Source organism: Atta colombica, unplaced genomic scaffold (genome assembly GCF_001594045.1).
Source record: "Atta colombica isolate Treedump-2 unplaced genomic scaffold, Acol1.0 scaffold153, whole genome shotgun sequence".
Lineage (NCBI taxonomy): Eukaryota > Metazoa > Arthropoda > Insecta > Hymenoptera > Formicidae > Atta > Atta colombica.
The window spans coordinates 489461-513891 of NW_017259243.1; the positions used below are offsets into that span (position 1 = coordinate 489461).

At 30.8% G+C, this 24431-nt stretch overlaps 6 protein-coding genes across 11 annotated transcripts in view; 3 read left to right on the forward strand and 3 right to left on the reverse strand.

Moving 5' to 3' along the window:
* Positions 1-410, reverse strand: part of LOC108685516 (KDEL motif-containing protein 1-like) — a 2504-nt gene extending 2094 nt beyond the window's left edge. Inside the window, exon 1 of the mRNA XM_018190342.1 lies at positions 141-410. Coding sequence (XP_018045831.1) covers positions 141-304 — 164 coding nt within the window. The 5' untranslated portion in view covers positions 305-410. The remainder of the gene's footprint in view (positions 1-140) is intronic.
* Positions 411-1894: 1484 nt separating this feature from the next.
* On the reverse strand, positions 1895-4689 carry LOC108685410 (exocyst complex component 3). Its single transcript, XM_018190184.1, has one exon. The coding sequence runs from the start codon at positions 4600-4602 to the stop codon at positions 2344-2346; it is 2259 nt and encodes a 752-aa protein (XP_018045673.1). The 5' UTR covers positions 4603-4689; the 3' UTR covers positions 1895-2343.
* Positions 4690-4902: 213 nt separating this feature from the next.
* Positions 4903-7228, forward strand: LOC108685412 (50S ribosomal protein L27). Of its 2 annotated transcripts, none has more exons than XM_018190188.1 (4): positions 4903-4956; positions 5083-5161; positions 6405-6574; positions 6664-7228. In XM_018190188.1, the coding sequence occupies exons 2-4, from the start codon at positions 5083-5085 to the stop codon at positions 6865-6867; spliced, it is 453 nt and encodes a 150-aa protein (XP_018045677.1). In that variant the 5' UTR covers positions 4903-4956; the 3' UTR covers positions 6868-7228. The 2 variants fall into 2 exon arrangements, with proteins under 2 accessions (XP_018045677.1, XP_018045678.1); XM_018190189.1 differs by having other exon boundaries at positions 5083-5146.
* Positions 7163-9085, reverse strand: LOC108685411 (tRNA-splicing endonuclease subunit Sen34). Of its 3 annotated transcripts, none has more exons than XM_018190187.1 (6): positions 9014-9085; positions 8491-8772; positions 8143-8414; positions 7850-8060; positions 7611-7736; positions 7163-7426 (listed from the first exon to the last, which is right to left on the reverse strand). In XM_018190187.1, the coding sequence occupies exons 2-6, from the start codon at positions 8555-8557 to the stop codon at positions 7221-7223; spliced, it is 882 nt and encodes a 293-aa protein (XP_018045676.1). In that variant the 5' UTR covers positions 8558-8772; positions 9014-9085; the 3' UTR covers positions 7163-7220. The 3 variants fall into 3 exon arrangements, with proteins under 3 accessions (XP_018045676.1, XP_018045674.1, XP_018045675.1); XM_018190185.1 differs by having other exon boundaries at positions 7611-7772; XM_018190186.1 differs by lacking the exon at positions 9014-9085 and adding an exon at positions 8847-8919 and having other exon boundaries at positions 7611-7772.
* Positions 9086-9146: 61 nt separating this feature from the next.
* LOC108685382 (ras-related C3 botulinum toxin substrate 1) lies at positions 9147-13255 on the forward strand. 2 transcript variants are annotated; one of them, XM_018190139.1, is made up of 5 exons: positions 9147-9595; positions 10211-10336; positions 10795-11131; positions 11252-11415; positions 12694-13255. In XM_018190139.1, exons 2-4 carry the CDS (start codon positions 10221-10223, stop codon positions 11384-11386), a joined length of 588 nt encoding a protein of 195 aa, XP_018045628.1. In that variant the 5' UTR covers positions 9147-9595; positions 10211-10220; the 3' UTR covers positions 11387-11415; positions 12694-13255. The 2 variants fall into 2 exon arrangements, with proteins under 2 accessions (XP_018045628.1, XP_018045629.1); XM_018190140.1 differs by lacking the exon at positions 12694-13255 and adding an exon at positions 11534-11550.
* Positions 13256-16771: 3516 nt separating this feature from the next.
* On the forward strand, positions 16772-23433 carry LOC108685386 (ER membrane protein complex subunit 1). Of its 2 annotated transcripts, XM_018190144.1 has the most exons (15): positions 16772-17163; positions 17361-17476; positions 17758-17941; positions 18601-18756; positions 18922-19258; positions 19348-19651; positions 20326-20346; positions 20944-21116; positions 21195-21356; positions 21447-21731; positions 21816-22011; positions 22090-22287; positions 22588-22713; positions 22842-23069; positions 23159-23433. In XM_018190144.1, exons 1-15 carry the CDS (start codon positions 17024-17026, stop codon positions 23317-23319), a joined length of 2787 nt encoding a protein of 928 aa, XP_018045633.1. In that variant the 5' UTR covers positions 16772-17023; the 3' UTR covers positions 23320-23433. The 2 variants fall into 2 exon arrangements, with proteins under 2 accessions (XP_018045633.1, XP_018045634.1); XM_018190145.1 differs by lacking the exon at positions 20326-20346.
* Positions 23434-24431: the final 998 nt, after the last annotated feature.

Here is a 24431-nt window from a genome sequence, read left to right on the forward strand (position 1 = left end):
TATATATACATTGTGTAAATCTCAGATTATATATATAATTCCTTTTTGGGTTTTTTTTCAATAAATATTGTCCATCATTTTCATAATCTTGAATATTCTTGTTTCATTATCGATTTATAAAATTGCTTGACAATACTGACTTTCTTCCATGCGAATCGACCAGTTGCAAAAAGAAATATCTTGCACGCATAATAACTTCTGCTGGTTTCAGTCCTGGGCCCCAAATAATTGTTTTCAGTGGATCTATGTCAGCGTTTCTTGCTCCCGTACATATAAGCAACACTAAGAATGTTGCCAGCCTCATATTTGTTGCAAATATTTAAGAAAACACAGTAATGTATATTCTCTCGCTTTAGTTAACACAATGTCTTTGCTACTGGAAAAAAATTGAAAATTCGTTTTTTTTTCTAAAAGTGATCACAACTTAATTGATGACAATTTTAGAATTCTCTATATATTCAGGAATTTTTATATACACTTCAAAATTTTTTAGAATTCCTGTATAATTTAAAAATTTATAGATTTTTTTCAAAATCAATATCATTTATACAATTGATATCTTTTTCAAAAGTGCTGAAAAAATCTAATTTTTTGTCTGGAATTCTTTATATATTGTGTGAATTCTGAAATATTATATTCTACGATTTTTTATTCTATATAATTTCCAAAGAAAACTTATGAAATCTGGAAAAGTTTAAGGTATTTTTAGAAATCTTCATAAATTTAAAATTTGAAAAATTTTTGAAAATGAGATATAAGAATTTTTTACCGAGAAAAGGTTATGATCACATATTTTCCTGTAAATTTGACATTTTAATTGTCCATATGCACAAAGACAGATCTTAATGCAATGATTCATTATACCGTGGTTCTTTTTTTCGAACTTATTATTTACCTGAAATTCTAAATGTAAACAACTGTTTGAATTATTGTTTTGCAATCAAAAGTTCTCTGATGAGATAGGATTATTCCTCTAGATTTAAAAGTATAATCCAATTAACGCGAAGGAAACTTCCAATAGTTCTCCCAAATGTAAGACGGGAGTACAGACTCTTAGGGCCATTCCACACAAACATATGCATAAAGAAAATCATCTAATCGTATTTTACGTTTATCTTCATAGATAGAAATGTGATAAATTTCTTTATGCATATGATTATATGGCTATGCAAGTTGTGTGGAATAGCCCTTAGGCCGGAATCAGACTATGCATTGAAGAATGAGATTGAAGATTGAAAAATTGATGTTTGATCAATTAGATTAAAAAAAAAGAGTCAAAATTTCTTTGGTGAAATTTCAATCTTTAATTTTAATCTTCAATACATAGTCTGATTCTGGCCTTACATAATGCAAAACACATAATGCATAAGAAAAAGAACCAATCAAAGTCTTTTATTTTCTTCCTTTCCTTGAAATAAAGGACTCTGATTGGTGATATTCTTATGCTTTATGTTTTATATGTTATGCAAGAGTGCTCTCCGCTTAAACATTCCGCTGAAGCAATCATTTATCGCAATTTCGTAATCGATAACTGTCAATCAATGATCAATTCGTCTTTGATAGTTAAAAATATGGTTAAAAAGTATTTCATATTTATTTACAAGCATGTAGGCATGCTACACAAAAATTCGTTCACGTGACATTAAACACAATTTCTATTCGATATTTCTACGAAATTCTTTGAAATTCAATAATTTATTGCATACTTTTATACAGTGCTAAACAAGAAAATTATAAATTACAAATAATTAAACAATATCACGAAATTACTTCTGACAGATTTATATCTTTGCACGCGATCTCAGAATAATGTTTAGTTGTTACAGGAATGAATCGTTGGATGTAACGGTTTTAGATTAACAGAAAAGAAAATTTACTATGGCTAATATTGGAGTAATACATTTTTTAATTTAAAAATCTTTCATATTTCTTGTATTGTATATATTATATTCATATATATAATACCAATGATTTTTTTATTATACAATTTAATTTTGATCAAATTATACTCTTACATAAATATTTTATATATATATAAATAAAATGTTAAGTTTTTATATATATAAATCGCAGAATTAACTATATATAATTAAATGTTAAACAAATTTGTACAAATATTGGTTTTTTAATTTACCTATTGATCAATTACATTATGCACAAATGTAGCTTTTATAAAGTTACATTTGCGCATAGTGTGATTAATTATTCAATCGATAAATTAAAATACTTATATTACAGCATTCGCTATTGTATAAAAGAAATATTTGATTTACAAGAATGGTGGCTCTACATAGAAGAACTATTTGTGTTCCATATTTTTGCTTCATACAGATTCTTCCAATCTCAAGGTTTCCAGCCGAGGAAGCTGTCCTGTATAACTATCTGCTTGAATATACTATTTGTTATAGATTGTACGGGCTTTCGATTTCGTTGAGCCTCCATGATGTACGAAACCTTTCCTCGAGCTTCCGCTCGTGAAATATCGCCCCTCAGGCCAAGCAATCTGATGAGATGATCCTCTGTCATGTCAGGATACTTCTCGACCAACGAGTGTAAATCGAGAGAGAGTATCTCCGCGTCCTCGCACCTTAGCACTTCAGCGAGACGTTTTATTATCTCAAATGGCGAATTAAAGTTCCCAACCTTTGGTGCGATTCTGTCGAAGAAGTTCTTCAATTTATCCGCCTCTGTCATTATCTTTGATGTACATGTTAGACACTCGTCATAGGTCTTTAGGGAAATCTTCCTCTGTAACATCGCGGATATGTAACGCTTCGCGATGAGATTCTGCGCCTCAGTGATGACATACTCGAAGTTCTTAGGGCTCAGATGATTGTAATCCTGAAAATAATCCTCCAAAGTGACACAGATAGTCTCCACTGGAATGGGCGACGATAGCCACTTGGGCGTGATTAAATCCTGGAAGTGCAGCTCCAAATCCAGGAAAGATTCTTGCAGTAAAATAGCTGCGGCTTCGTTTCTTAGGTATTGATAATTCGCCAAGAGACTCTCGACTTTCACTGTGATGTCACTGGTAGTATTGGGTACCCAATAAAGTTGCTTCATCTGCTGCGCCAACTCGGTAAATTGTATGCAATTATTAACTATCGTGATCATATGATGTGTGAAGTAAGGTACCTGGCTTCTGTCTTCAAAATGCTTCGTTTTAAATTCTAGTATTGCTTGTCTATACATAGATCCATATTTGATCACCTGCTCAATACATAGAATCAAGGCTTGCGCCGTCAAGTCAGAGCTAATAGTTTTTGCAACTTGAAGATTTTGATCGATCATTTGGAATATGATAACCGGAGCGGCGGTGTGGTAATATAATTCCTGGGTGCTGCTGTCAGGCAGGATACCACTCCTCCAATCAAGCTTCTCTGTTTCCAGCGTTTTTCTCATCCAATCCTCATAATTCTGACACATATTTCGCAAATACTTTTCCTGAAGATCGTTTATCATCTCAGAACTAAGCAGTGGACCTATATCAGACGTATCAATGTTTAATTCAGGATGTTGCATCAACTCTGACCCTGTATAAGTATTCATAATCCATGCCAATAGAGAAACATATTCGTTTCCTTCTAGTCCACCAGCAATTATGTCCTTTAAGTGCTGGGACAGACTCGTATGATACATTTTAACAAAAGTTCTTACTATATTGTACGAGGGTGGAAAGCAAGGTTCGCACAGAGTTTTAACCACGCTCAAATCCTCAAGGATCAGAAGTCTCGTAAGTTCCAGATATCTCACAAGCCACATTTTGTTGTCAGCCCTCTCCTCCACCTGAGTTCCCTCGATTCTGTTGGCAACTAACTTTTCCAATACCTTCATTGCCATCTCCTTCCATCTCTTGGGTCTACCTGGCGCCATAAATCCACTCTGCTTGTGCCTTTGAATAGCAAATTGATCTGCTTTTTCTTCTCTCTCTATAATTCTCAAAGGTGTCACTATGACAGTAGATTCCTTCCTGACTGTGTTCAAAGTACGACCTAGCACCAGTCTTATTTGCTTCTCCATAAGCTGTGAAAGCATTTCTACGTCCTCGAAATAAGCCTTCAGCATAACCGTGTCAGCCGGCGATTGATTCGGTAATTTGTGAAGCTCGTACAACAATTCGTCCCTGGAAGTTTCGAGATCCATCAGACTCTGATGCGCATGCAACAGCTTACCTTCGTTTATCCACTGTTTCGTCTTTTCCACGCTCTCGGGGACAGTGAATATATGCTTCAAGTTTTCCTTCGCAATGACGTATTGAGAATAACGCATGTTCTCCTCCTGCACTGCTTGTAGCCTAGAGCTAAGCTTCAGAACTGAACTGAACAGCTGATTAATATGGTCCAGGTCGTCCTTAGTAGTGGCAATAGCTTCCAGGGAGCTTTGAAGTTGTTCGAAGCCGACTCTGACTCCGTCCAATTGGCTTTGCATCGCGGTTTTCAACATAGTTTCGACGGAGGCCTTCTTCCTGGCGATCCGCCGTTTGTACATGTCAATCTTCTCCAGCTGGCCCGGCCGCTGCAAGAGGTTCGCAACGTACTTCGTGCCCCTGGCAACTGCTTCTTCCTCCAGCTTCTGCAGATCTTCCGCGTTCGTCGTCATTTTCGATAATTGTGCTCAATATCAACTAACTATCGGAATTCTGGATCTCAAGAAAAAGATCAAATATATCCGTACAATGACAGCATAGTGACACTGTGTAACTAATGACAATCGAATCAGATCATCTCTAGGAATATTTCATGGAAATGAGGAAACAGCTGGAGGAAGATCCATCTACGGCAAATGGAGTGCCTGCAAGTGGAGAAAGAAGCTGATTGGTTGTGCCATGATGCATTGATGTTCATGACGTGCGATGTGCATAACATGATGATAGAAAGTTTACTTCTCAATAATTGGCATTTCTGAATTTAGGATTTTTGTCCAGTAAAATTTCTGATTCGGCAAAATTTTGAGGTTAGTTCATCATTCTGATATAGACGTTATTTATATATTTATATATTTATATAAGATGATAATAATATATAATATTTTTAAGATTATATTCAAGAATTAAAAATAAACACAAGATCTTTTTTTTAGATGGCACACTTATCACAATTGGTTTCTCTTGGATTACAAAATGCTCGACAAACTCTAGTATCTTGTAATAATAACTTGGGTTTGTATGTCAATATTACTTTATTAATGTGGCAAAATTGAATATGTACTTGGATAACCAAATCTGTCAAAAACAAATTTTGCAAAGTGTCTATTGTAAATTTTGTTGGAAGAATATATTAGCAGAAAAATAATTATAAATATGGAAAGAATTTTTAACAGCACAAGGATATTTTCTATTTAGATACAAATGTCATTTTATCTTTATTATTCATTGAATGCCAAAGTTAGAATGATGTTTCTCTTTGTTTAAAATCTTGTATCTATGCTAGGAATCTATCTGTGATCTCAGACTGAGAAAGATTAATTAATCACATTGGTCCTGTGACTGCATTATAATTGTTATAATGTGATTTGAACATATAATTATTTATGGTAACATGTATTTGTTCAAGTGTCATTTGCAGGATTGGGTAAGTTAACTTTTTTTTTTAACTAAATTAAGTTAAAGTTAACAATCTCGAAGATTTTAACTTAATTAAAATATAAATTAATCTGTAATAAAATTAATTGAATTAAAAATTAATAAAAAAAGTAATTAAAAAATTAACAGTTAAATTTGGTTCAAACGAACTAAAAAAAAAAGTTTGACTATTTTACATAATTTTTCATATTTTTCCTTTCTTACAGCTTATTTATTAAAAAATTTAGTTATTTTTGTTCACAAATAAATTATACAATATAAAATATAAAATATAAATGATTATACAATATAAAATTACTAAATTATATTAATTAACATTAGTCTCTTGCATTGTATCTAAGGATTGACTTAAAAAAAATAAAATTAAAAGTTAATAGTTATTGATAAAATGTAACTAAATTAAGTTAAAATTAATTAACTTTTTAACTTAACTTTTATCTTTTTAACTCAGCACTACCTAACCTCTAATCCTAGTCATTTGTTAATTTGTTTTCTGTCTGATATCTCAGCGATTTCTAGCATTGTGAACACAAGACTCAAATCTAACAGCCTATAATTGCTTGAATGTATAAATCAAGCATCTCTTATTTTTTAAATAAAATATATTATTTAAACAATTGATTGACAAAATGATTGATCTGCTTGATTTCTGCAGACAACCTAAATTTTGTTAAAATTGCACTGAGACTGAGTAATGAGCTTAGGATGAATATAATTGATGCTTATTTGTATCTATTCTATCAAATTTTTCACAAACTGTATTATTAAGATTTTGCTTGTTTACATATTAAGATTAATGAAAATTATTTCTTTTATTTAGTGAAAGTATGTGTTAGATATGCTTCAAAGAAAAGTAGTACTAGCACCTGCAACAAGAGTGGCCATCCCAGACCAAAACATAGAGGATGGAAAATACAGGATGGGGGTTACACATACGCGGGCAGATTATTGGTTACACAGCGAAACCTCAGATTCCATCCAGGTCTTAATGTAAGTTTATTACTGTGCTAGTTAATTACTATGCTTTTAACTTTATAAATTTTCTTTGTATCATTTTATATATATTTTTTATTATATAGGTTGGTTTATCAAGAGACAGATCCTTATTTGCCTTAGAACCAGGCAAAGTGGTAATAACTTGTGAGAAAGTTGATCTCAACTGGAAGCACCCTTGGGTTAAATTAAATTATGCTGGTCGTGAAAATCAAGTTATATATAAGAAACACTTTAATATTATTCCTGAGCCCCAGCATAATAGATTCAAATTAATAGACACAATCTAAATATGTATAGGAAACATGTAAAAACAGTTTTTTGAATGTCTTAAACTCTTAATAAATATGTTTAATAAATATGTTGTAATGCTGTGTGTTGACTATAAATGTGGATATCATACAAAATTGATTATTCTCTACTAACTCTCTAATTGATTAATTTCTACTAACAATTTATGATAAAAGTTTCTAAGTTGAAATATAATTAGAATTAATTTTTCTTGAACCTGTAAGTAATGCTCATTTCACAATTTTATGAAACATGCATTATATGTAGACATCTCTACAAAAATCACATCTCGAAAAAAAAACAATGAAAATAATATCAACAAAATATAAATATTTTTAAATAAAATGTTATATCAGCTGTCTTCTAATGCATTACATTCTGTCCACTGAAAAGATTGATATTTCACTATATCTTTCTCTTCGTGATACGTAGCAAACACCAATGTTTTTCTAACATGACAACTAAGTCTGCACTGAGCAATAACATCCGTGATAGGTATTTCTTCGTTCGCACGTTTGCATTGTACGATATATTGTGAATGAAACATTATTGGATCACCTGTGAACAAAAAGATTTATAATGTGTAGTTTGCACGTTAACTCTAAACAAACACAGAGAACAGTTAGAAATAGCAGAATACACGTTTTTGAATAGATTGAACTCTGTTATTCCTTGTTCCTATTGCCTGCTTTTCAATTATATATTACCTCAGACTTTAGAATTATAGTGAAACAAATTGTACCTGGATATACCAGAAAATCGCCACCGAATTTTTCTCCACTGGTAATGTAATATTGCCTCTCCCAAAGATCTTTATATACCTTATACTTAAGTTGCTGATCAGATGTAAGCGGATATTTCCATTTCACTATTTTTACATCATCTTTATTAGACCATGGATATGCTAACATACAAATAAATGAACAATTCAGGTCATGAACAATGTATGATTAAATTACTAAATGATTAAATTTTTTGTACCTGTATGTATTTGAATGAGTGCATCACTTTTTTTCAGTTTGGGCAACTTAGCCAATTCTTCTTCAAGCAAACTTTCAGAATCGATTTCAATATTATTCAAGGCTTCCTGCATTTTTTTATCCAATGATTTCCTCATATTCTTTTTGCTTGTGTGCAAGCCTAACAGCTTGCGTTTTTTTCCTTCTATAATCTTGTCCATCACAGAGGTAATCTAAAAAAAATATTTATTATATACCATTCTATTACAAAATCCTTATAGTCCTTTAAATATAAATATCTATACAAGTAACTACCTGTTTTTTTCTGTTGTCTTTTAGACAGTTTCCTTGTTCCAGAAACAATTTATCTCTGTACTCCTGAAATCTTTGATTTAATGATTCATCTGGCTGTGTCTTTAGACTCGTACATTCTATGAGACAAGCGATTTTCTTTTCAAGCAATAGAGTAACTTCTTCTGGCAATAAAAGCAATGGGAGACCTAAAAATATTTCTTGTCTAGTTAATTTTGGAAAAGAACCTACTAATTCGCCGATTATTCTGTGATCCCGTCGAAGCTTCAACCAATCTATAATAAAAACAGACATAAAATTAAATAAATTATAATAGATAATTATGTATATTGACATAATAATGCTATTTACCATCAGCATTCCAGATAAAAGTGTTATTTCGTGAAGAAATAAGATACACAACATCCATCATATTCATGATTCCTTCAGAATATCTGAGATTCGTTGATGAATCAGTGTTTTTGTCTGAAACTAGGCGCTCTTGCAATATATTCGTTATTTAAACTTTTATTCTCCAGGCGCTCTATATCAGTTTATCTTGAGTTTTGTTTTTCTTTAAATCGATTTTTATTTTTCTATCCACAAGAATATCTATCATTCTCCACTTGAAGCTTCTTAGATCTGATCATGTAACTGCACAATTATATTTTTTAAACAAATATATCCAAAATTACATACCTACAGAAAATAGAATAATAGATATTTACTATAAAGGAATAGATATTTAATCTAGGCTTAAAATCTCTCCTTAAAATCATTCACAAAAATATAGACTTGATTCCGCAAAAATGAAAGAAACAAGAAAGAATTATCGCAACAATAAGAAGAGACAGACGAGAGAGAGAAAAAAAAAATTCAACTGCAAGGAACAAACCAATAATATTCGTGAAGAATCTCGCGAATAATTCAGATAAAAATGAATGACTGAATGAAAACTCGACGAACGCAGCCCAAGGCGATGTCACGGAATCGTTCGTCCCTTAAGTCGAATATAGTCATTGGTCGATTCTTTCATGCGTCCCTCGCGCTGGCACGTCCGATTGGTCGATCTGTGTACACGCGTGCCGTGAACACACTTTCACGAGAACTTTTCGGGACGGGTTTTTAACCTTCGCAGACGCGATGTGTACCGCTCGCAAGGACAATATTGCGGTCTGTCACTTCCCCGAACAATAAGTTTCGTGGAAAGGTGGGGTAGGAAGGACGGCGGAAGGCGGGAGTGTGAGGCGACCGTTGAACATCTGTCACTGTGCGAGCTGGTGCGAATAGTCAGCCGGTTCGTTTCAGTCTAAGTCCCCTGAAAAACCGCGACACACTGTCATGGCACCCGCTTTTGTGATTTTTTGAGACACAACGCACGGCCGCGCGCACGCAAGCTCGCACCCTCAATCGTTGCGCACGACGATTTCTAGACAGATATAAGCGGAAACCCACCCTCTTCCCTTCGTGCCACACGGTGAGTGCGGATTTTCATTTGACCGGCCTAGCCTTGTTTATTTGCCGCGCGCGTGCAACTCCTAGGGCGAGCCTTTCGGTAGGAGCGCGCTCGAATCTCATATGAAACCGCTTCTGGGATTATCCGCGCTCCGATCACGCGAGACGAAGTGAAAGTGGATCTATCATGAATTCTCGTAGACATTGTAGGCGGTTCCTAATGAAAAATTAGCGCTTTGTATTTGTTGGATTTATGCGATTGCCATCACACTTGTCTTTTGCGTCTCTTATTGAATATAGATTATGTAAATTAAGGACGGAATTTTGTATTAAGTATATCGCGTGTGTATTAATTCTCTGTATATTTATTATATGTATTTATTGTATTTTTTAATTTGTATTTATTGTATTTTTAATTGTGAATCATGGGTGTTACGTATGTTTTGAAAATCGCTGACTGACATTGTTATAATTTCATTTTATTATTAACGTCAGTGTAACATATTGCTACATATGTGACATCAATATAATCAGAACTCAATATAATGAAATATTTAAATATGATATGATGGATTGAACATTGTTAAATAATTAGATTCTGTATTGCTGCTAATGATGTTTATGTATCTTTTTGTAGATAATAAATCATGAGCTCAGGTAGACCAATAAAATGTGTAGTGGTAGGAGATGGAACAGTAGGAAAGACCTGCATGTTGATATCATATACAACAGATAGTTTTCCTGGAGAGTATGTACCTACCGTGTAAGTATATCTCTATGTTAAGATTGTATGTCTGTTCTCTCTACTGAAAAATCTTCTGCTTCTACATAACCCATTAAAGGGACTTTATAGCATGGTTTTTGCCTTAGTTTCTCTTTCTTAGACCAATCAAATGAAGTGGCTAATAATAGTAACAGAGCAGAAGATACCTAACTGCTATGTACAGGAAGTAATTCATTTCCAGTCATTTTTTGGTTATTTCCTGTCCTTTAGATTCTGACAAATCTATTTTTGTTGAGCTTCATTTCATTCAGCAATATATCTTTATTGATTCACATGGCTCATTACAGTTACAAGCAAATAAAATTTCTTTTTATTTTTAACTGATATTGAAATATTGAGTAAGACGCTTTAAATAATAATGAACAAATTAAAAGCAAATTGAAAAATGTAACATTGAATATATGTTAAATCTCTAATGTTTGAGTTATATTTAATAGGTTTGACAACTATTCTGCACCAATGGTTGTCGATGGTATTCCAGTTAGTTTAGGGCTATGGGACACAGCAGGACAAGAAGACTATGACAGATTGCGTCCTCTCTCCTATCCTCAGACAGATGTATTTCTCATTTGTTTCTCAGTAACGAGCCCTTCATCATTCGAAAATGTTACCAGTAAATGGTACCCTGAAATAAAACACCACTGCCCAGATGCACCAATGATACTCGTTGGAACTAAAATAGACTTACGAGATGACCGTGAAACGCTTACTGCCTTAGCTGAACAGGGCCTTAGTGCTATTAAGCGTGAACAGGGACAGAAATTGGCAAACAAGGTATGTAGAAACAAATTGTTTCCTACTTTGTGTGTATATATAATTTTTGTTATATCTTTCTACTTTTTTATGTACTTAATTCAGAATAATTCAATATTAATAATATAATGTTTATTATAGATTCGTGCGGTAAAATATATGGAGTGTTCTGCGCTCACGCAACGTGGACTAAAGCAGGTATTTGACGAGGCAGTACGCGCCGTTTTAAGACCTGAACCGCAAAAACGTCGACAAAGAAGATGCATTATGTTATAAACGATGGAAGGAATTGAAGGGATTCATAGGTATACACATATAATAAAGCAACAGATCAAAATGAATTTGATCATGCAAAGAAAAAATATGAATGTTTTAAAGAGAAGATGAATAGTACATGCATTTTAACGAATTATTCTCTGGCAGCTATAAAATATTATCATATTATGGAAAGAGTACAATTTAAAACTTACTGGTCTCAACGTGAGTCATGATGTTACTTCATGACCAGAAAGTTTAGACAACGAGAAAGTAAGAGAAAAAAGAAGGATAGAATAAATATTTAGCAGCATTTGCAGGGGAGGAAGTTTACAAATTACAGCTTGCAGATGTCTTTCCTTAAACTTGCATTTACATATATTTGCATAATGATAAAAAGATATGTGACCATAGTAACATACAGTCAATAGTTTAGTGGAAAACTGCTCATAACTTTTTTTTTTCTATAAGAGAATCTCTGTTAATTATTGCAGTCCTGCAAATCGAATACAGTGTAAATGTGCTGTGATGATTAAAAGCATTAAGTACCGAAGCTTTACTTATCAGGGCTGCCAGATTTTTGACTTTTTTACATTTACAATAGTAGGAACATTGATTTTAGTACGTATGAATCGAGGTAGCTGTCATAACAATCATATGCTGAAAAGTTTTACGAGAAAAACTAAACTAGCATTGTAGAATCATTTAAACATGCAGTGCCATAGCAACAAAAAATCAAATTTTACAAGCACTTTTAATCAATCAGTTTTAGACAATATATATATATATTTTACTAACAAATACAGAGATTAAAAAAAAAATAATTAGAAAAATTGGAATGTGTAATGATTCTGAAGCAGCATGTTTGTCTTTCCATTTTTTCCAGGCATTTGACATTTTTATTTTTATTAATACTTCCAATAAGAAATGTATGGTATGCATACAGAATACTGCCACAAACTAACACGAAAATTTCATAATATTCTTAATATTATTAGAGAAAGAAAAATCGATAATCTTGTGTAATAATTACACAATTGAATTTGATAGCGATGCACACGAAACATTTGTTATTTAAAATTGTAACATGTCTGTGTGTTAAAAAGAGTAATAAACCGTTGTAACGGATGTAACGAAGTAGTGCAGCGAAAAATCAGAATTTGAAAAAATTAAATCGTTTGATATTTGCTCTATATTATTAAAAAATCTCATTGACTTTGATCTTTGACTCTTTTATGAATTCATATTTTGTTTCGGTGGAGCTAAAGTTTTTGTATCAGGTATCTATTGCCGAAAATGGAGTTTGAACAAGTTAAGTTATTTTTTAGAAATTTTGCAGATAGACGAAGGGATAGATGGACGGATGGTCGGACCAACACTGTGAAATTATAAAGTAGTTACGCTGCGCTACTTAAAAATATATTGCGTATGTGTTCTAATATTTATTTTATTTTGATAAATTAAAAACGAAAAATATCTTAATATGATTTTATATGTGTATTGCAGGAGTTGAAAAATATAATTTTTTATTTTATTAATGTAATGTTTTCTGTTTGTGCTTGTAACAGGATTTTAATATTATACAAATTTTTGCAAATTTTTGATGCAATTTGATTTATTAATATTATTCGAATTCACATAATCTGAATATTCTTTATAAAAATAATAATCAAAAGAAATGTATAACAGTTGATAATAACACAAAACGCTGATAACAAATACAGCAATGCAAAGTTCACCTAAATTGAAATATATAAATATAGCACAATGTATTTTCTTAAATACCATAGTATATTTCACTCTCTTCCATTTATTTGTATGAAATTTGTTTACATAAAAATTACGGAAAAACTAGTATGATGATTTAGGAAGATAGATATCTTGTACAAATAAGTATTGCTATAAAGTTAAGCTCATATCATTGTCTCTAATTCATTATTTTATTAATCGATTAATTGCGATTGTACTTTTTTTAAATAGGTTTTTTGTATTTATGTTTTACTAAAAAAAAATCGGGTTTTATTGATACAGATATAAATGCTCTCTAAAAACTCAATGATAAACCAATAAAATGGATATTATCCTTGTGATCATATTATTTTTTTATATTTAAAAACTTAGGGTATAGAAAAGATAGGACCTTTGTGCCACATGCTTTCCATTTGTACATTAAATATCAAACATGAAATTAAACTTTACATTTGAAACAAATTCCAAATAATTTATAATATTTCGAAATTGAATCGAAAGAAACACATCTAATATCAGAGTGACTAAGAATGGATAATTATTTAAAAGAATAATTTTATATTATTAAAAGAATTATTATTAAAAGAAAATAAATAATTATTTTTAAAAGAAAATAAATAATTTAATGAAGCAATGAAAAGCATAGATTTTGCTATTACAATTTCCATCATTAATATTAATTAGTTTGCAAAAATAAATTTTACAGTTGCATAAAAAGGCTTAGCGATCAGTGATCGTTTCGGCTGTTCTAGTCTCAAAATGCTATAAAAAGCAAAAGGCATATTACAGCTTATGTGTACATAATGTAGCATAGAAGCATACTCGAAATTTTGGTTCAAGTTTATGTCTTTTAATTTACTCTTGAAATCTGTATGCGCCAATAGGTCTTATCATAAAATGTCATCATTTATTAATTGCTGCAACTAATGTCTGTTTTTTGTTTTGTTGATTTGTTGTGTGACGCATATGAAATAAAGTATAATTGCTAAGTAATTACATATATAATTATTTATACATATAATAATTATATATAATTATTTAGCAGTAAAATATATTTATATATCTAATTTCAAAAATTACGAAAATAAATTGCTAGAATATCTTCTAAATTACAAGTATACATCTTAAATGATTAATCTAGCATCTTATCTTCATTTATTGCAATTTAAGAAAGTTTAAATTTTTTTATATGTATGTGTATACTCTTGCATATGTATAATAATGCATTAGTTAAGCATAATAACATATTACAATTATGTATTATAATACATACATTGTGTATTATAATGCATAAATTGCATTTTTTGTAAGTAGTGCACTTATCTTACAAGTTTCCAGGTATTTGTACGCGTTTGTTCTTTCATATTTCAAAATTGATTATTGGTAATGTAGTATCTAATATTTGTCATTTTTATTTCGATTTTGCATGCATCTTTTGTACAAGGCATATTATTTATAATTTTAGGTCATTGAATAAATTTAATTATAGAATTTGTATATTGAAACAGTAATAATAATGTTACTAACAGGATAGGTACATTATAGTATATCTGATGCCTGTACTTCCTAATGATAAGCTTTAATTTTTGGGCATGATGTAATTTAAATTACACTACTTACAATTTTTGCATTTAACGGAAATCGTAGAATGCAAATTACTTTCTCATCTCTCCTCTTTTTAACGAAATCATCGAGGGATTGCTATGAACCAAAGTTATATATTACAATTTAAGATATCTATGTTTTTTATTATGGACTATTGCACATAAGTATAAAAAAAAACGAATGTATGAAATGTAAAGATATTCTAGTCATCACGAATCTGCTTTTAACTTTTATTTGTATACATGAATAATGCTCTCAGATTGCATGTAAACAGAATATATTCCTTAAATGGAGCAATTTAGCGTGTGAATAAGCGAAACATGAAATAAATAGAAAGAAAAGAGGATATGAAAGTAAAGATGCAACTTAATATTGTCAATTTAGATAGAATGCAAGAAAACCAAACGATGAGAGTAGAAATTCTGTAGAAATTACAAATATATGTATATGTGCTAGGATATATAACTTTAATTATGAGTAATTTATAAACATTTATCTATTTTCGTATATATAACAAAATTCGTTATTTATGTACTAACAGGACAGCATAAGAGAGCGTCCCATTACTATTACAAAAGTTTTTTAAACCTACTTATTTACAAATTTATAACAATGAGATACCTCATATTAATTTTGTAAATTTACAATAATGAGATACCTCATGTTAATTTTGTAAATTTATTTTACAAAATAATATATGTTTCTACAACTGCACATATATTTTCTATGCACTCTTTTGCTGTCGACCTGATAGCGTATTGGTAAAATAGTGGCCTCAAAATTAATTTATCTCGTTTTCCTTGTGGAAAAAAATTCATTAACAATGACGATTGCAATGTAACATGACTACATAAACGCATATTCTATATGGCACTAGGAAGCATTTATTTTTTATTTACATGTATTTTGAAAACAACTTTTTCAAATAAATGATAATAAAATTATAAGATAGCATAATTTATATTATTCCAAGTTATATATCTATCTTTAAGAGAAATTCTTTAAACATTTTTTTTTGTATTTTAGTTTGAAATTAACATGTTTTATTAATATTTTTATTTTATAAAGTTTACTTTTATGTACAAATTATAGAACATTTTAATAATACGTCTAGAAATTAGAAAAACGATCGGTTTCATTTATTTTTAATTGTATTTAAATTATCAATATATGTATTTTTCATCTTTCAATATTATTATGAAAGAGATACACAACTTTAGTTCTATTCCTTGAACTTTTTTTCAAGAATTTTCTTGCGATAAAAGATTTTTATAATTTCTCTTTCCAACTCATTTAAATCAAATGTTTATTAATATTCGATGGAAATATTTTTTAGAAATATTTTTTTTTTAATTATTTTTATCATTATATTAGGCGAAACGGTCATTCAACATTCAAATTGATCATAATAATTTTAAATTCATAAAACTCGAGCAATTCTAATCATGAATTCAAATTCTTATTTTCCCGTTCTTGTAATCTGATCAATCAATAATGATTTTTTATAATAAAAAATAATAAATTTTCCTATTATTTAATTAATGAATTCATCAGATCACAAATTATCTATTTTATTTAATTTAATATAAACAAATATTTAATAACAATATTGTCGTGTTATTTAACGGAATATACATGTACTGTTTCATTGTCAAAGTTGATTATATTGTCAGTATATTTAGATACTTTCTATAACAAAACAATTTGTTTAATGTGTACTAATCTAAAGTATGAGTGACTGAATTTACTATTAAAGATCATCCAATGTACACTGTATATTTGCGCACGTAAGGATCGAAATAGCACAGGGCACTTCAGCATTGCTAGCCAGCCCTAGATGTGCCACGTGTTAGATGAAGACGGTATGGCCCACCTGATTCTATTCATCTTCGTCTGTTGCATGTATATGTACAGTGCAGTAGATTAATTTGTTGGATCATAGTAGTAGTCTGATTTATCGACCCCATTTAAATTACATTGAGTTGATAAATAAGATTGTTACGACGACCCAGCGAATTGATGTACTGCACTATACATGCGTGGAAGGGGTATGAAATGTCGGCAGATGTCGGAGACAAGGCAGGACAAACCGTGGCGAGGGGTGACTGGTGCGGGGTGCGTTCGTATGTAACGTCGTCCATGCTATAAGCGCTGTAGCACGTCGGTCGGTGAGTGGCACGTACATACATACGTGCATAAACGAAGTGGCATAGAACGTAGGGCGTAGAGCGACTGTGTGTGAAGGGGGTGAGCGCTGCGTCGCGGATACTCTCTCGCGCGCTTACCGGAGCGCTCGTCATCGCCATGGCTCCGTGCGCGTGGTCCTTCCGTAGGAACCTCAACCGGTTTCTCGACGTACCGATCCTGCAGTGCTTAATCGTGCTGATCGGCCTTTTTAATCTCTCCCTGTGCCTCTACGAAGATCAAGTCGGCAAATTCGATTGGTAAGTGATCGAAGCAACCTCTAAATAATGCAGAGAGAGTGAGAGTGAGACAGAGAGAGAGAGAGAGAGAGAGAGAGAGAGAGAGAGAGAGAGAGAGAGAGAGAGAGCGCCGTGGGAATATTATCATGAGGACCGATATACTCGATTTCCCGTCTGTCATCCCCGGATGAATTAATCATTTACGCGAGATTTTTCAGGAGGCAGAACTACGTCGGAAAAATTAAATTCGCCAGCTTCGATACGGTATCTACGGCGAAGAAGATTATCGTCGCCACCGAGGAGAACGTTATTGCTGCGCTTAATCTGAAATCTGGTAAATATAAGTATTTACAATGTTTCTTTTTTTTTCTTATCTTTTGCATGTTACATGTGCATTTGCATGGTGCTTTTCATATTTCCAGTTTCTTTAATTATCTTTTTATTGCTATTTATATTTGCCCATTTAACGATAATTATAATGATTAAGCACATTTTCGTGTATGCCAATATTATAAATTAAATATTATTCCATTACAAGTATTGTTATGTACTAAGAAATATAATTTATTAGGTCATAAAATAAATGTATTATTAATTATATTTATGTTGCAATAGGCCAAATATTATGGAGGAGAGTGCTAGAAAAAGGTTATGGCGGACGTATCAGAACTTTAGGAGGTGTCGCGGATGGAGACTTGATATCCGTGAGTGGCGGTGTTCCCGCCATCGTTCGTGCCTGGGATTTAGCAACCGGGCATATACTTAACGAATGGCCAATAGCTGAGCCAAATAGTGACAGGTTTGTATAAAATGTTGAATTTATTAAAACAATATATTATTGCAAAATTCTATTGTATTTTAATAATGTTAAGAAAAAGTCTACAAATATATTACTTATAAACATCTTTAATAATGAAAGAATGTGAAGGATTTGTTGTGTTTCTAAATATTGTGTACTATATGAAGCTAGAGATATACCTCTAATTATCTCTTAAAACCAATTGAAAACTTGATATGCTGAAGATTTATATAAAACATAATCCATTGCTTTTACAGACTTGCATCTCCGTTTATATCGTTTTCTACATTGGGCTTGTACTCTGCTGACAGGTCTTCTCATTTTTATTCAAAGCACAGTCAATAATATATGTTTTGTACACCTAGTTCTGTAATTCTGTACTGTTGTAAATTAGGTTGCTTAAATTCAGCAGTTCAATATTTTTATTCATATAATCATCACCATGTCGAGTAACACACAAGCGCGCGCGCGCACATGCACACACACACACACATACACACACACACACACACACACACAAAATAAGGAATAAATACTTGAAGATTTTTTGTTGTAACACAAAATTAATATATTTCTGATTGTACAAAACTATGGAGATATTTTGATGTGTTAAATATTTATTTGGAGCATATAATTGACAGATACAATTTGTTTTTCAGGATAAAAGATGTAAAATGGCATATCAAAGATGGAACGCTGCATCATATATTACCTATTTACAATAGTGGAGTAGAAGTAACGTCTTATGACAGTAAGACTGGAGAAAAATTAAAAACTCGGAGAGTTTCTGCACCATTTATAAGTCGAGAAACAGAGTAAGTAATTTTAGATTGAAATTAATTTTTCTTCTGTATGTCAAATTTATATGAAATTTATATGAAATTTATTTGTATGAAATTTATATGAAATTTATTGTATATTATTAGTTTCATAAATATATTATCCATTTTGATATTTAAAATAGTTCTATTTTGGTTTAGATGTGTTTTAGCAGCTCCATATTTAGCATGTTTGAAGGGAGACAGTTCCTTAGCTGTAGTATTATTAGTACATCTATTCGATACTAATGCACAGTCACAATCAGTTACAATAAATGCAATATTTGGGGCTGGCGCCCAAGGGCCATATAAATTAGAATCTGTACTTGGAGAGGGATCTGTAATTTCTATTAATGCCGATAATGACCAGAGAAAGCGAATTTTAGTTATTGGAGAATTTCCGATTCCTATACAGAGAGATATCGCTGGTGATGCAACTCTTTATGTTGTTACTGTTGATAATGAGAAAATACTTTTGGAAACAACATATAAAAATGGAGTAAATATTAAAACATGTGTTCTTCTTTGTTTCTAGAGAGAAGATTTATTAATTTAATTTTTTTATAAATTTTCTATTATTTTACTTAGAAAATAGAGATAACAGCGACGAATCTGTTATCATCTGCAGTTATACCTGATTTATCGGTTACTCTGACTCATGTTTCTGTACAATCACCAACCATAATGGCATCTGTTTGCCCACGGCAAACGAAAGGGATAACGTGTCGTCATTTATTATCCTCGCAAGATCACAGCATTGCACTGTTGCAACATAATAAACTGGTATGGACAAGAGAGGAAGCACTTGCCAGTATTGTGGCCGTTGAAATTATGGAATTGCCTATGTCTGACAGGGATCAAGCTATCGAAACAGAATTCGATCAGAAAGAGAGTAAGTAAGATTATTTATATATAAATATTGAATATTAAAAAATGTATAAATTTAGTCGAAAAGGATTTTTTTATTTCTCATTGAATTTAATTGAATATTTTTTACGTAATATTTCATAACTGTGTATTTGTAACTGTTGATATAAATAAATCTTACATATTTCTTTTGTTCCTGAATGAAGAATAGCTAGAAATAAGATAATATACCTTTGCTAAATAATTATTGTCATATGTCAAATGTACAAACATAACTTTTACATTTCCAAGATATAACTTACATTTTCCTAAATATATCAAGGCCAGTATTCATAGTTCATTCTTATTTCAAGATGTTTTAAGTAATCTCTTAAGATACTAATACTGCTTCGTAATTGGCTTATGATATTTTAAGATTATACTTAATACGATCTTAAATATAAGAACCAATTATATTAAATACACTTAATTTTATATTACACTTAATTTTTTTAAATTCTTATCGGATGATAAGATGTCTTCAATCTGTGCATAATTACATATATTATTTGAAAGCTATGAAAAAGCTTACGTATTGTTTTAATTAATAACACTCGTATATTAAAGCGATATTTATTGGCACAACACAATTCAATTTCTAATAACAATCTACCTGTAAGTTATATTAATTAACTCTCTTTTGTGAATGGCTGCTGACAGGTATTGATGTAGACAGTTCATGTAAGTAGTGGAGCAGGAAGGCTGGTTTTAATGCAGTACTTTGTGTTATTGCTATTTACGAACTTATTTGCATGTTATAACATTTGCGATGTATAGGCTCCTAAAGATACTGGAAGATGAACGCGTATATACGTGTGATTATCTAGAATATCTTAAAGATAATTCAATTATTATATAATATATAATAATTATAATATATCTAATATATTACTACCTGCATGACATATTGCAAGAAATAAAATATCCATATTTGGATATTTGTTATGGTTGAGTTTAGATGTAAATGAAGTATCATTGATGCAAATAATGTAGCAATTTCGTTGATACATGATAACCAGCTGCGTAAAATGCATGAAAACATTTTTATGACTTCTACAATCATATGTATATGTAAAGTCATTAAACCTGCTGAAAAAATTTTCATAACGCAATACAGTAGCTTATAATAATTATAGCATATATAAGTTTGCTATTATTCTTTTAGACATCGTCTAATTTTTTATATCCTTCCGCTGTATTATCCAATCCACAGATCTCAATACTCAAAGTCTTTCGGGATACGTGTTTTCTAATATATTTTGCTATATTTTTAAACAGGGGACGTTCTAAGTATGTTTCTTCGAAGGATTACTTCACAGATTAACCAAGCCAGAGCGTTCTTTCAAACAATACTGGATTTGGTACCTCAACAATCCAATCAACGTATTGATCTGGTGCAAGATAAATTTGGCTTGCACAAAATGATCGTAGCCGTTACATCCGCTGGAAAGGTATGACTTCATGTAAATTATCAGACAGCTATTACAAATTGTTATTCTAAACTAATTGTTATTCTAAACTACTTGCAGCTGTACGGTATCGAAACTAGAAAAGGCGAAATTATCTGGCAATTCAGGTTACCTAATATCCGTGGTTTCACAAAACTATCTAATACAATGATTTTGTATGTACAAAGAGGCAGCAGACATTTTCCTCATCCACCTCAATGTGCACTATTAGCAGAAGATAAGGTAAAATACATATTTATATATAAGATTCAATGATAAATGTAATAAATGTTCATACTTCATATCTGATATTGCTTTTATGTCATGCAATAGGAAACCGGAGAAGGTGTTATATATACATTTAATCCGATTACCGGACAGTCATTGGACGGACTAGTGAAACTTGGTTACAAAATAAAACAGTCTATGTTATTACACGTAGCGACTGACGATTTTTTACGCGGTATCCTTATTCTTGATGTACGAGATAAAGTTCATGTTTATCCCGATAGCGCTACCGCGGTTGCAGCCTCACTCGGGAAAAATATATATCTCTTTACTGCTGATCAAACGACAGGAATATTATCCGGCTTCTCTCTTTCATATAGCACAACTCAGGTTTGTTTCATGTATACATATATTTAGCATATAGATCAATTTCATTATATTAATAAATCTTAATCATTTTAATGATTAATGCAGGAACTAATCGCCCATAAAGTATGGGAATTGTTACTGTCACCTAGAAACCAAAGAATAACGCAAGTTGCAGCGAAAAATCCGATAGAACGTGTGCACTCTCAAGGAAGAGTTTTAAGTGATAGATCAGTATTGTATAAGTATATTAATCCTAATTTAGTGGCCATAGTGACAGAAGGTATTGGACATGCCCATAAAAGTGAGTATATTTTTGATTATTATCGTGCGAATTTATATTATTTATAGAAAATACATTTAACGTTTTCTCATTTTACAGATACGCTTAATTTATATCTATTAGACGTAGTATCTGGGGCTATGATTTTTTCTATTACGCACAAAAGAATACGTGGTCCAATCCATATAGTGCATTCGGAAAATTGGTTGGTATATAGCTATTTTAATGAGAAAGGACGTAGAACAGAAATCGCTACGTTAGAGCTTTATGAAGGAAAAATACAGAGCAATACTACAGGTGAAAATCATTTTCAATATACATTTGTATCACAGAAAAAAAAAATCAATTGATTATGTCTATTGGTTCAGTAACTATTTTAACTTTAAGATCGAAAGAAATTGTGGTCTTTTCAAGAATCACATCATATAAAATATCGTACAAGGATATCGTCGACATAGTTTTAATTTCCAACTGAAATTTTGATACTAAACAATTAGAATTCTTATCAAATTAATTTTGAATATTGATTATTTTTTTCCAAGATCAAATATATTTATATCATCAATTTAATAATATAATGATTGTTGGATATTTCAGTGTTCTCTTCTTTAGCAACAACAAAATTACCAATTGTAGAAAGACAAGCTTTCATTTTTCCGGCATCTATAGAGTATATGCAAGAAACAATCACAGAAAAGGGTATCACTAGCAAACATATAATAGGTATGTAAAATTATGGTTCGATAAATTAAAAAGAAAATCCAATTTCAATTATCTGAATATATTGAAATATAAATTAAATGTACGTGTACGCACACATTTAATTATGATATTTTAATATATTTCCACAGTCGCTTTAGCCAATGGTGGAATATTAGAGTTGCCGTGGATGATGGTAGATCCACGACGGCCTATTAACCCTGAAATGCGAGAAGAAGGAGTAATACCATACATGCCAGAGATTCCAGTTCATATGGATGCTATTATTAATTATAATCAAAGTGTTTCTAGGGTTATAGGTATTCATACTAGTCCCAGTGGCCTTGAAAGTACTTGTTTAGTTTTTGTACATGGTCTTGGTAAGTATTTAAGGTAACATTAAATATTTGATTTTAAACTCGTATTTTTATAAATGACTTTTCACACAAAATGATTATAATATTTGTAGATCTGTTTTATACAAGGGTGGCACCATCTAAAACATTCGATGTTTTAAAGGAGGATTTTGATTATTATCTTATTGTGATAGTACTCGCGGCGTTGTTGATCTCATCGTACGTCACGAAAAAATTAGCATCTCAAAAAGCTCAAAAGCAAGCATGGAAATGATGCCTCGTTTTTCTAGAATTGTGTAATATTTATGAATCTGTTCACTATAGGCAAAAATTTTTCCTAAGAATAAGATGTAAGATATACTATTTTATAAATAGCTAATTTTAAAACACAAGGTAATTATTTATACTTTATTATCTTACCTAAAAATTTTTCAATCTTAAATCCTAAATAAAAATATAATATGTATATTTTACTTTGTTAATCTGGTACAAAACGCACATATGTGATGATGAATCAAATCTTTTAAAGTGTGATGATCAATGTATATACGATGCGAAAATAGATCACGATCATTGATCATTAAATTACATTAGAATAACTAATATGCTCAAAAATAATTTTTTCTTTATTAATGTTCAGCAATTTCTTTAAAAGATAGAAGATTTCTTTCATCAACTGATACTTTTGATACAAATCAAAGCAAAAATTGATAATTTTTAGATACTAATTTGAATAAAATTATATTCCCAACATATTTTAGACAGTGAAAATATTAAAATATTAATAAATATGATACTGATAAACAATGCTAAATGGAGATAGATATTTGTTTAATACGCAAAAAAATGTGATTGTCATATTAAATATGATAGTCTAATTAACAAATGAATATTATTAAAATAAGATAGATGTAATAAGATGTAATAAGAATAGATTGAGCATTCTTATTGAAATTGTTATCGATTTAAAAAGAGTGAGACAGCTGGAATCATATACCTTTCTCTCATTTTCTTTTTGAAGTATCGAGATGAAAAAAGATGCTGATATGTTCTATTCTTTTTAATGGTACACATGCTAAAATCAGGGAATGTGCAAACTGTACCTATTACGTTTGTGTGAAATAATTTCATTGTCACAAAATATAAACTAGAATTTGTAAACAACGATATATTTTGCATCTTTCTTCATAATTCTTTATATCACATGTAACAAGTTTATGCATTTTACATACTTATATATTTCAAATTCCTTATAGTGTCTTATGACAAATTTTTTTTAGAACATCATACAAGATTTACAAGAAATATATAAAAAAATGATTTTTAAAAAATATTTTTTCTTATTACTTAATTTAAAAAAAAAAATATATATATATATATATATAT